The 11,117-nt window shown below is 45.0% G+C and overlaps 1 protein-coding gene across 1 annotated transcript in view; it reads right to left on the bottom strand.

The window, feature by feature from the left end:
* MAP3K15 (mitogen-activated protein kinase kinase kinase 15) overlaps positions 1-1,777 on the bottom strand; it is a 122,004-nt gene extending 120,227 nt beyond the window's left edge. The window contains exon 1 of the mRNA XM_040633703.1: positions 1,420-1,777. Within this exon, the coding sequence (XP_040489637.1) occupies positions 1,420-1,777 (358 nt within the window). The remainder of the gene's footprint in view (positions 1-1,419) is intronic.
* Positions 1,778-11,117: the final 9,340 nt, after the last annotated feature.

Here is an 11,117-nt window from a genome sequence, read left to right as displayed (position 1 = left end):
CCCCCCCCCCCCCCCCCGCCACAGGCGCGCGCGCACGCTTACACACCCCGTCCCAGAGGAGGGGCGCTGGGGCGCACCAATCTTCAGAGTTGGCACCAGCAGGCAAGAGGCTACAGTTGTGCGGTGCAGCAAAAGCAACATTTAACCTTTCACAGAAGAGTCTTTTCAAACTCTAATTTCGGAGGAGAAGGAACCGAGTGGTTCTGGGTGAAGTGGACTCCCGAGGAACTTTTCTAAAAAGACTTAGCACTAAGGAGGACACTCTGGTCAGAAATGTCAAGAGAGCGTTTTCAAGGGGCTCAGCTGCCGCTTTGTTTGAACAAGCCTGACACCCTGCCCCCTTCCAGGTGGGGAGGATTTGCTCTGCAGAAAACAGAGATCGCTGTTGCCTCTGGCTGACAATGGATGGCAAGAGACCTAGCTTATAGCCTCCGCGGGCTGTGGCCGGGCTCTCAAACTCCCCCTATACCTTCTCACATGCTTTTAGGCTTAGGGTGGGCACTGTTACCACCTCTTGACCAGTGGAGAAACCAAGGCACAAACCAGGTAATTGCTGTCCCACATACAAGGCTTATTAATGTCACCCAAGTGCCAGAGGCTCGTCACATAGATTCCAAAGGGTCGGTAAGGAAAAACATCCAAACAGCAATCCATTCCACACCTGGAGAAACTTGCCAACCAGAAAGTATCGATTTTAAGACTGGATTCTTACCACACGCTTATCACAGCAAGCTTGGAGATCTAGTATCACATTCCAGCAAGGGAGGAGACCCGGAACCCCCAAATGCTTGTGCGTTATGGGATAAAATAGAGCTGTCACACCGGTGGTAGAGCACAGCCCCACTATCAGAGTGTTTGCGGCAGGACTTGAAGTACTGGAAAGAGCAGTGGGGGCATTTCTAAGAGCACCTTCTCCTACACAGAGATAAACACACACGGATTCCCACTCTCAGCTGCAAAATGGAATCACCTGGGAAAGCATTAAAAACTCGTGAGGCCTCAGATTGTGGGATCATTCGTCTGGGATACAATCTGGACATGAGGAATTTTAAATTTCCCCAGGTGATTCTAATGTGTAGCTAGGGCTGGGGTCCACGCACTGCTGTAAGGGACATGGCTGGAGTGAGGAAGTAGAAGCTGGGTGGGGAGGAGGGCTCTGCATCATCTGGGTATGGGCTGTTTCTTGGGTCAACCGCTCTTTAAGGAGATCGAAAAATATCGAGGTTAAAAGCCACCGGCCTCCATTTTCTTATCTGTAAAATGGTACAATGCCACTTACTCTGCCCTCGCGGAAAGGCAGGGAGCGCTGGCGGTGAGAGTCAGGGGAGGCGAGGCGGGGGAGGCGCCGGGGCCCTGGCGCGGGCCAGGGTCAGGAAAGCGGATAGGGTGGGGTGAGGGCGAAGGGGGCAGCCGCCTCACCTGCGTCGTAGAAGGCGTCGAGCACAGCTGTCTCCCCGAAGTCCAGCTCCCCGAAGGGCACGGAGATGAACTGGGCGCCCTCGGCCTCGCAGGCCCGCAGCAGGCACTGGCGCGCCCCCGCCTCGAGGCCGCCGGCCGCGCCGCCCTGTGGGCTCTCGCTGCGCACATATACTGCCCGCAGAGCCCGCCGCGGCCCGCCCCCGTCCTCGCCCCCGCCCCCGCTCCCCGCGCCCTCAGCCGCCCCGTCGGGCTCCGCCGGCCCCGCCGCGCCCTCGGCTCCCGGCGACAGCGGGCACGGTGGTGACTCGGCCGCCGCCCCGAGAGCCCCAGCCGGGGCAGTCCCGCCGCCGCTCTCCATGTGGCCGCAGTGCGCGCCCTTCCCGGGCCCCACCTCCGGACGCGCGGCGGGCGGCTGCGGTCGGCTGCGGGCCGCAAGCAGTCCCGGCACCTGTTCCCGGCGCGCGGGCGGGGAGGTGCGGGAGCCAGCGCGCGCCGGTGAGCCCGCGGCGGGCAGGTGAAGGCAGAGCCTCGCGGCCGCGGACGGAAGCTGCAGCCCCGCAGCCCCCGAGCGCCCTTTGAAGGCTGGGGAGAGAGAGGCGGGGGCTGGGGACGTCAGGGCTAGCGGAGGGCGGGGGGAGGTCTGGGAAGGGCGGCGGGGCAGGAGCTGGCAGGGCGCCCCCTGCCGCCTCCCCCGGGCAGCGCCTGAGGAGGGCGGATTCTTCAACTTCGGGGGTTTGTTGTTGTCATCCCTCCAAACTGACAAACCTTAGGAGTCCCGGTTTTTTCCCTCAAAACAATTTGAAGCTTTTCAAGCGGAGTAAAGACTCTTTCAAAGCGCTGGTTGGAGGTAAATAATCAATTTCAAACTGAATACAGAGGTAGTATTAACCCAGAATTGAGGTGAGAAGATGCTTCTTTCAAACACCTCTGATTTTGATAAAGATAAGTAAATACATTAACTAAAAGATAAATAAATCGCCTCTGATTTTGTGCTCTTTGTCCCCAGTTGTCAAGAGCATGGCCCTCGTAAGCCCAGTTCTGGAGGCCTGCTCGTCCTGACTTTCACTGTGACTTTGACAAAGCACCAGGAATCGCCAGCAACAAATTTTCTATGCCAGGAAAATGGACTCCAAGTAGGATGCTTGCCTAACCTATGAAATGCTGTGAACCCAAACGGATCTTTACTCTGGATCTTACCAGCCTCACAATTTTATGCTCCAATATTAAGATGTAGTATTACCACTGCAAGTAGTACTTTTATTTAAAAGATAGACTGTGAGGCGCCTGGCTGGGTCAGTTGGTTAAGCGCCTACCTTCGGCTCAGGTCATAATCTCAGGGTCCTGGGTTCGAGCTCAGCTGGGAATCTGTTTCTCCCTCTCCCTCTGCCCCTATCCCCCACTTGTGAGCTCTCTCTCTCTCAAAGAAATTAAAAAAAAAATCTTTTTAAAAAATGAAAAAAGAAATAAAAGGTAGGATGCACTGGACGTTGTCACAAGGTTTTTGGGTTTGGGTTTTTCATTTTTGATACTGTATTATTGAGATACAATTCACAAATCATCCAATTCACCCATTTAAGTGGTTTTTAGTATATTCACAGAGTTGAGCACCCATCGCCACACTGAGTTTTAGAACATTTTCATCATCCCCCCCAAACCCCAGTATCCATAACACTCACTGCCTCTCCTCCAATACCCCTCAGTCCTAAGCAACAACCAATCTACTTTCTGTCTCTATAGCTTTGCCTATTCTGGACATTTCATATATATGGAATCATACAAGGTGTGGACAGAGGACATATAGCTAGAAATGGGCTTTCTGGGTCATATGAGAACTCCATGCTTAACCTTTGGAGAAACTGCCACTGTTTTCCAACGAGGCTCCACCATTTTACATTCCCACCAACAGTATATGATGGTTCCAATTTCTCCTCACTGTCACCGACACTTGTTATTGGCTTTCTGATTACGGCCATCCTACGGTGTGAAGTGGTACCTCACTGTGATTTTGATTTGCATTTCCCTTATGGTTAATGATGTTGAGCATCTTGCCATGTGTTTATTCACTATTTGTATAACTTCTCTGGAGAAATGTCCATTCAGCTCTTTTGTTCATTTTTAAACTGGGTATTTGTCTTTATTATTGAGTTGTAAAAGTTCTTTTTATATTGTGGATATAAGTCCCTTATCAGATACATGATTTACAAATATTTTCTCCCATTCTGTGCGTTGTCTTTTTACTTTCTTGTTGGTGTCCTTTACAACACATCACAAGCCATTCTGACAAAAGCAAGATAGGACTTACCTTACAAAATCAGGTTTGGCTTCTCTTCATGTTTCAGTAACAATACAGTCCATGCCTCCATCCCACCCCCAAAAGAAAGCAGAAAGTGCCAGTATAAATCTTTGAAAAAATCCTTCCTTAATTCTAGTCCTGATAGAAATTAGGAACGTCAACAAGTGACATTGTATACCACCTTTTGTGGCCAATGAATGGAAAATGGGCTCTGAGGAGATCTGTAAAAACACACAGACCAGAATTGGGAAGAGGGAAGCTAGGGAAAACTTCCAGTGCTTCTGTTCTGAGCTTTAAAAAAATAGTTTGGACATATTTTCCTTGTACCTTTGAATGCATAATAATAGTAATTTTCCTAATGTGCCTTTTTATCTGAGATTATTCCAATGACTGGCACAGCCTTCAGGAAGGCAAAAATGCCCATTTCACAATCACTGGCCAGCGTCTTGCTGTTGCCCCCACTTCAATCTTCTTGTGTTCCTTCCAGCTCTCACTGGGGCCCTGCTGACTGAGACTCACAGGAGTTGTGAATGCTGGCTTAAATAATACTTTCCTCTAAACACAAACCCTGCTGGGTAAAGAACCCAGAATGTGCTTAGCTAACAATCACCGTCCCCACAGTTGGTGTGCACAGTGCACTTTCTTATTGTCTCCAGTAATTTGCGCACCTGAAACATGCCCCAGGCCCTTCTCCTGGTGTTCTTCCTGCCTCCTACCCCCAGCCACACAGAGAAAATTACAAAATGCTGGATTAGTCTCTTCTGTGTGGTTGAATAGTTGTTCAGTTCTTACCCCTGCCTTGTCCCTTACTAAGTGCGTGTCTTGAAGACCACTTTGCCCCCATGCAGAGATGTCACTTGACCTACAACAGTGGATTGAATATAGTGGAAGCACTGTAGTCAAAAAGTAAGATTAAACCTCGACGTTTTTCTCATTTCCTTTATTTTATTGTAGGCTGGTTATTCATACCAATTGTGGCCAAACTAGTTAGCTCTTGGACTCATTCAATGTTGTAAAAAATATTTTTTTAAAAGATTTTGTTTTTATTTATTTGACACAGAGAGACAGCCAGCCAGAGAGGGAACACAAGCACGGGGAGTGGGAGAGGAAGAAGCAGGCTCCCAGCGGAAGAGCCTGATGTGGGGCTCGATCCCAGAATGCTGGGATCACGCCCCGAGCCGAAGGCAGACGCTTAATGACTGCGCTACCCAGGTGCCCCTGTAAAAAATATTTTAGTTACCATATGAGCGGCAGTTTCATTACTTTTTTCATCGTATCTAAGAATTAAGAGCAAATAGTGACAAAAGACAACCATGTTGCATGATAGTATATGTATTTGTTGGGAAAACTTTAACATATATAGTAATTCAACAAAGATTCATTGAGCACCTATTATGTGTCAGGCACTGTCCTTGGTGCTGGAGATAGCACAGTGAACAACACAGCCAAAGTCCCTGCTGTCATATTAGATACAGATACTGAGAGATAGATATGGATATGGCTGTAGACAGATATACTTTGTGTAGATGCTATAAATATTGTATGGACAAAGATTATTGTAATCTGCCATACGATACAAGAAAAGCAAATAGGATGGATGAAACTCACAAGTAGTATTAAGCATAGATTGTATGTAAAATATTGCCATATAAAATATAAGTGAAACTCATAAGATGTTTTAAGTAGATATAATGAGTAAGCCAGAAACTTGTGAGAAAAAGGTGGACTTCATAAGGTCTACTAAAAATTGTAAGTTATTTTCCTCTAAGATATGCTACCGATGGATTATATGACGGAACAAACGAGAGTGTAACTTATAGATAAATAGGGATGAAAAGACCAAGTCATCTGGTATGGGCATACGATCTCTGATCTAACAGTTACATCACCCCCAAATTGACCCCCCATGGACGACACCCAGTACAGTCCCATTCTCGTCCCACATGTGTCCTCTATCTTCTTGAACGTATGAAGTATAGTTATAATAACTGTTTCAATGCTCTTGTCTAAAAATGCTGTCATCTGTTTTATTCCTGAATCTGTTTGTATTGATTCTTCTCATTGTGGGTCATATTTTCCTTTCTTTACGTGCCTGGTAATTTTTTATTAGATGCCACACATGCAAATTTTACTTTAATGGGCACTGCACACTCCTATAAATATCCTTGAGCTTTATTCTAGGATAGAGTTAAGTTACTTGGAAACGGCTTCACTCTTTTGAAGATTGCTTTTGAGCTTCAAGTCGGATCGGAGCAGCCTTTAGGCTAAAGCTAATTAATCCCCTCTACTGAGGCAATACCCCTCTGAGTACTCCACCTGATGTCCTGTGAATTATGACATTTCCCACTCCGGCCAGTGGACACAGAAGCTATTCTGGTCCTATGGGACCTTCGGGGATTGTTCCCTCCAATCCATTCAGGTGGTCCTTTCCCGAGCCTCAAGGGGTTTCTTCACACACAGGTGCTGGTCAGTACTCTGCTGAAGATTCCAGATCTCCACACCTCTGGAACTCTCTGTGCAGCTGTCTCTTCTCCAGGTATCAAACTGTAGCCTCCTTGGCCTTCCAGCTCCATCTAGTCAGCTCAGGATGATAACCAGGCTCCTCGTGGGTTCCCTTTCTCTGTTCTCTAACCTGGAATCTCTCTCGAGGCAGTAAGCTTGGGAAATTGTAGGGCTCACCTTGTTTACTTGTTCTTTCTCAAGGATCTCTGTCCTGCGTTGTGCTTATTATATGATTTTTGCAACCTTTTCGTGAGTCTGAAATTCTTTTAAGATGAAAAGATTTAAAAGTTCTAAAATTCAAAGAAAAGTGCTCCTCCTCTTCAGTCTAAACTTGGTACAGGCCGAGCATTTGTGATGCGAAAAGGAGGAGCAGGGTTGGCTTCTTCTCGCCTCTTCCACCTTGCTAGCCATCTCTCTAAAGGAGAGGTGTGAGGTGAGAGAACCTAAGACAGCCCCATGATGGCTCTCTGGTGCTGGGATCACGTCGGTCCAGGGGAAACATCTACCCTTCGCCTCACAACGTCTGGGGGTGTTGGCCATTCCTATCCAGCCCCTCTCTCGCTGGCCTCATTTGAGCATTCAGCCAGCCATCTCGACCTCTAGATTTCTGAGGTATGATTCAGACACCTGTCCTCTATGTACTGAAAACTTCTTGGGACATACGTAGCAAACTCTCTTTGAATATTCTCCCTAGGCTCATGGTAAGTGATAGGCAGTCTTCCAACACCCCACTGGCAGGGAGGAACTCACCAGCACACCAATCTCTCTCCAAAAATATTCTTCTAATTTCCAACTCCCTTTTCGGGCAATGTCCAGCCTCATTTTGAAACTCACTTTGAGCATTTCGTTACTGGTATGAGACCTTCCAGAGCTCTCTTTTTTCTCTGCCATCCACTTTCTGCTACCAGTAACATTCCAGATGGTCCATACCTGCTTTATCACCTTAGGGCCTGGAGGGTGATGATAACATGAACCAGAGCACCCACTTGACTTACAGTAGACGTTGAACAAAAACTTGAACAAGATCAGGGTGTTAGCCATGAAAATACGTATGAGAGGAGCATTTCAGGCAGAGGGAAGAGCCAGTGCAAAGGCCCTGAAGCATCCTGATATGCTCAAGAAACAGCAAGGCCAGTATCTCTAGATATTTAGAATTCCATCATCTTATATTTTAACAGCTCTAGTTTATAGAAAGTTCTTCCATATATTCAAATGTAATCTTCTCTTGTAACTTGTACCCATTGATTCTAATTTAATTCTTCTTGCACATGGCAACTTTTTTTTGGTAAGATTTTATTTATTTATTCGACAGAGATAGAGACAGCCAGCGAGAGAGGGAACACAGGCAGGGGGAGTGGGAGAGGAAGAAGCAGGCTCCCAGCGGAGGAGCCCGATGTGGGGCTCGATCCCAGAACACTGGGATCACGCCCTGAGCCGAAGGCAGACGCCCAACCGCTGTGCCACCCAGGCGCCCCAACATGGCAACTTTCTAAGTACTGCTCTTAGGTCTTTTTTTTTTTTTTTCAGGCGATACCCTGCCTCCCAGAGCCTTCAATCATTCCTCCATGACATGATTTCCAGGCTAGTCATAACCTTGATAATTCTCTTCTAGAAGATTCCCTATTTGACTCAATTGCTGTTCTGTGTGTGCAAAAGACTTTTTAAAATGTAACATTTTTAAAAAAGATGTATTTATTTTAGTTTTTTAAAAGATTTACTTATTTTTTGAGAGAGAGAGAGAGCGATTGCAATGGGGAGAGGAGGACAGAGGGAGAGAGAGGATCTTAAGCAGACTCTTCACTGAGTGCCGAGCCCGAGGCAGGGCTCGATCTCAGGATCCTGAGATCATGACCTGAACCCAAATTAAGAGTTAGATGCTTAACGGACTGAGCCACGCAGGTGCCTCTTATTTATTTATTTATTTATTTATTTATTTATTTGAGGGGGGGCAGAGGGAGAGGGAGAGAATCCTCAAGCTGACTCCCTGCTGAGTACAGAGCCTGACGTGGGGCTCAATCCCAGGACCCTGAGATTATGACCTGAGCCGAAATAAGGGGCTGGAGGTTCAATGAATTGAGCCACCCAGGCGTCCCTAAAATTAAACATTTTTATTTTGAGACAATTGTAAACAAACCATACAGAGAGATCTGGTGTACACTTCAATCAGTCTTCCCCAGTGGAAAGATCCTGTTGAACTACGGCACACTCTCACAACCAAGAGAGTGACACTGACAGCACTCAGAATAGTTCCATCCTACTGCCCTTTGATTCCCATACCCAACTCTCTCCTCACACCCCATACCTAACTACTGGCAACCACTGATCTGGTTTCCATTTCTATGATTTTGTCACTTCAAGAATGTTATATAAATGGAATCATATAGTATGTAACCTTTTAGGATTGTCTTTTTTCATCCAGCTTAATTCCCCTGGGATACATCCAAGATGTGGCACAGACCAGTAATCCATTCCATTTATTGCTGACCACTATTCCATGCTAAGGATGTACCACAGTCTCTTTAACCATTTATCCTTTCAGAGACACCTGAGTTGCTTCCAGTTTGGGGCTATTATGAGTAAAAATGCTACGGACATGCATGTACAGGTTTTTATGCGAACATAAGCTTTCATTTCTCTGGGATAAATGCCGAGGAATGCAAATTCTGCATCATATGGTAGCTGCATGCTTAATTTTTTAAAAAGAAACTGCCAAGTTGTTTTCTAGAGTGGCTCTACCATTTCACATCCCCATCAGGAATGGAGGGGTGATCTGGTTTCTCCACATCCTTACCAGTATTTGGTGGTGTTGCTTTTTCATTTTAGCCATTCCGATAGGTGTGTAGTGATATCTCATTATGGTTTTAGTTTGCATTTTCCCAATGGATACTGATGCTGAGCATCTTTTCATGTGCGTATTTGCCAAGCGTATATCTTATTTGGTGAATATCTGTTCATATCTTGTGCTCATTTTCTAATTGGAATGTTTGATTTTTTACCGTTGAATTGTAAGTGGTCTCTTTATGTTCTAGATACTAGTCCTTTGCCAGGTAGGTGGTTTGCAAATATTTTCTTTCGGTCTGCAGCTTGTCTTTTCATCCTCTTAATGAGGTCTTTCATAGAGCAAATGTTTTTAACCTTGATAAGACCCAATTTATCAGTTTTTCTATTTATAAATTATGCTTTCAATTCCATGTTTTTTTTTTTTTTAAAAGCCTCTTTGCCTAGCCCTAGGGTCCAAAGATTTTCTCTGATGTTTTTTCCTAGAAATTTTGTAGCTTTAGGGGCATCTGGGTGGCTCAGTCAGTTAAGCGTCTGATTCTTGTTCTCTGCTTAGGTCTTCATCTCATGTCTGTGAGTTCAAGCCCCACGCTGGGCTCCATGCTGGGTGCGGAGCCTACTTAAAAATAATAATTTTAGTAAAATTTTGTACCTTCGCATTTTACATTTAAAGTCTATTTTTACTTAATTTTTGTATAAGGTGTGAGGTTTAGGTAGAGGCCCATTCTTTTGCCTCTTGGATGTTCAATTGCTCCAGTACCATTTTACGAAAAGACTATCTTTCCTTCATTAAATTGCTTTTACCCCTTGGTCAAAAATCAGTTGGGGGGGCGCCTGGGTGGCTCAGTCGTTAAGTGTCTGCCTTCGGCTCAGGGCGTGATCCCGGCGTTCTGGGATCGAGCCCCGCATCAGGCTTCTCTGCTGGGAGCCTGCTTCTTCCTCTCCCACTCCCCCTGCTTGTGTTCCCTCTCTTGCTGGCTGTCTCTATCTCTGTCAAATAAATAAATAAATAAAATCTTTAAAAAAATCAGTTGGGAATATTTGTATGGGCCTATTTTGGGGTCCTCTATTCTGTTCCACTGACCTGTGTGTTTACCCCTCTACCGATCCACGCTGTCTTGACTGCTGAAGCTATATACTAACCCTTAATAGTGGGGAGAGGGATTCCTCCTTTATTTTTCTTTTCCAGGACTGTTTTAGCTGTATTAGGGTATGTGTTTTTCCATAAAAACTTCAGAATAAGCTTGTCTGTGTCCACAAAAAAACCTTGTTAGGATTTTCATGGGAATTACATAAACATATAGATCAATTTGGAAAGAATTAATGTATTTATTATGTTGAATCTTCCAATGTATGAATATAGTATTCCTTTCCATTTATTTAGATGACCTTCTTTGATTTCTTTCATTAGAATTTTCTAATTTTCAGCATCCAGATTGTGTACATATTAAGTTTATGCCCAAGTATTTAGGGTTTTTTAAGAGTGAATATAAATGGTGTGGTTTGTAATTTCAGGTTCCACATGTTCATTATTAGTATGTAGAAATGCAATTGGTTTTGTGCACTGTATTTCTCTTATTACATGACCTTGCTGAGCTCACTTCAAGAGGTCTGTGAGATTTTTCCTTAGGATTTTCCATGTGGACAGTCATGTAATCTGCAAATAAGGATAGTTTTACTTCTTCTTTCCAAGCTGCATGCCTTTTGTTTCTTTTTCTTGCCTTACTGCTATGGCTGGAACTTGCAGTTCGAAGTTGAATAAGAGCACTGAGAGAAGACATCCTTGCCTTGTTCTAATCTTAGAGGGAAAGTATTCAGTCTTTCATCCTAAGTATGATGTTCGCTGCGGGTTTTTTGCAGATACTGTTTATCAAGTTAAGGAGGTTTCTCTCTATTTCTAGTTCACTGAGAATCATTACTGTGCATGGGTATTGGATGTTTTTTTCAAATGCTCTTTCTACATCGTATGATTTTTCTTCTTTAGCTTATTGGCTTACACTGATTTCCCAATGTTGAACTTGCACACATGAAGTAAATTCTAGTTAGTTGTGGTATATAATTCTTTTTATACGTTTCTGGATTTTACTTCCTAATACTTTATTAAGAATATTTACATCTAGGTTGA

Source organism: Ursus maritimus (assembly GCF_017311325.1).
Source record: "Ursus maritimus isolate PB19 chromosome X unlocalized genomic scaffold, ASM1731132v1 scaffold_X1, whole genome shotgun sequence".
In the NCBI taxonomy this organism is placed as follows: domain Eukaryota; kingdom Metazoa; phylum Chordata; class Mammalia; order Carnivora; family Ursidae; genus Ursus; species Ursus maritimus.
This window is presented reverse-complemented; position numbering and strand designations above follow the sequence as displayed.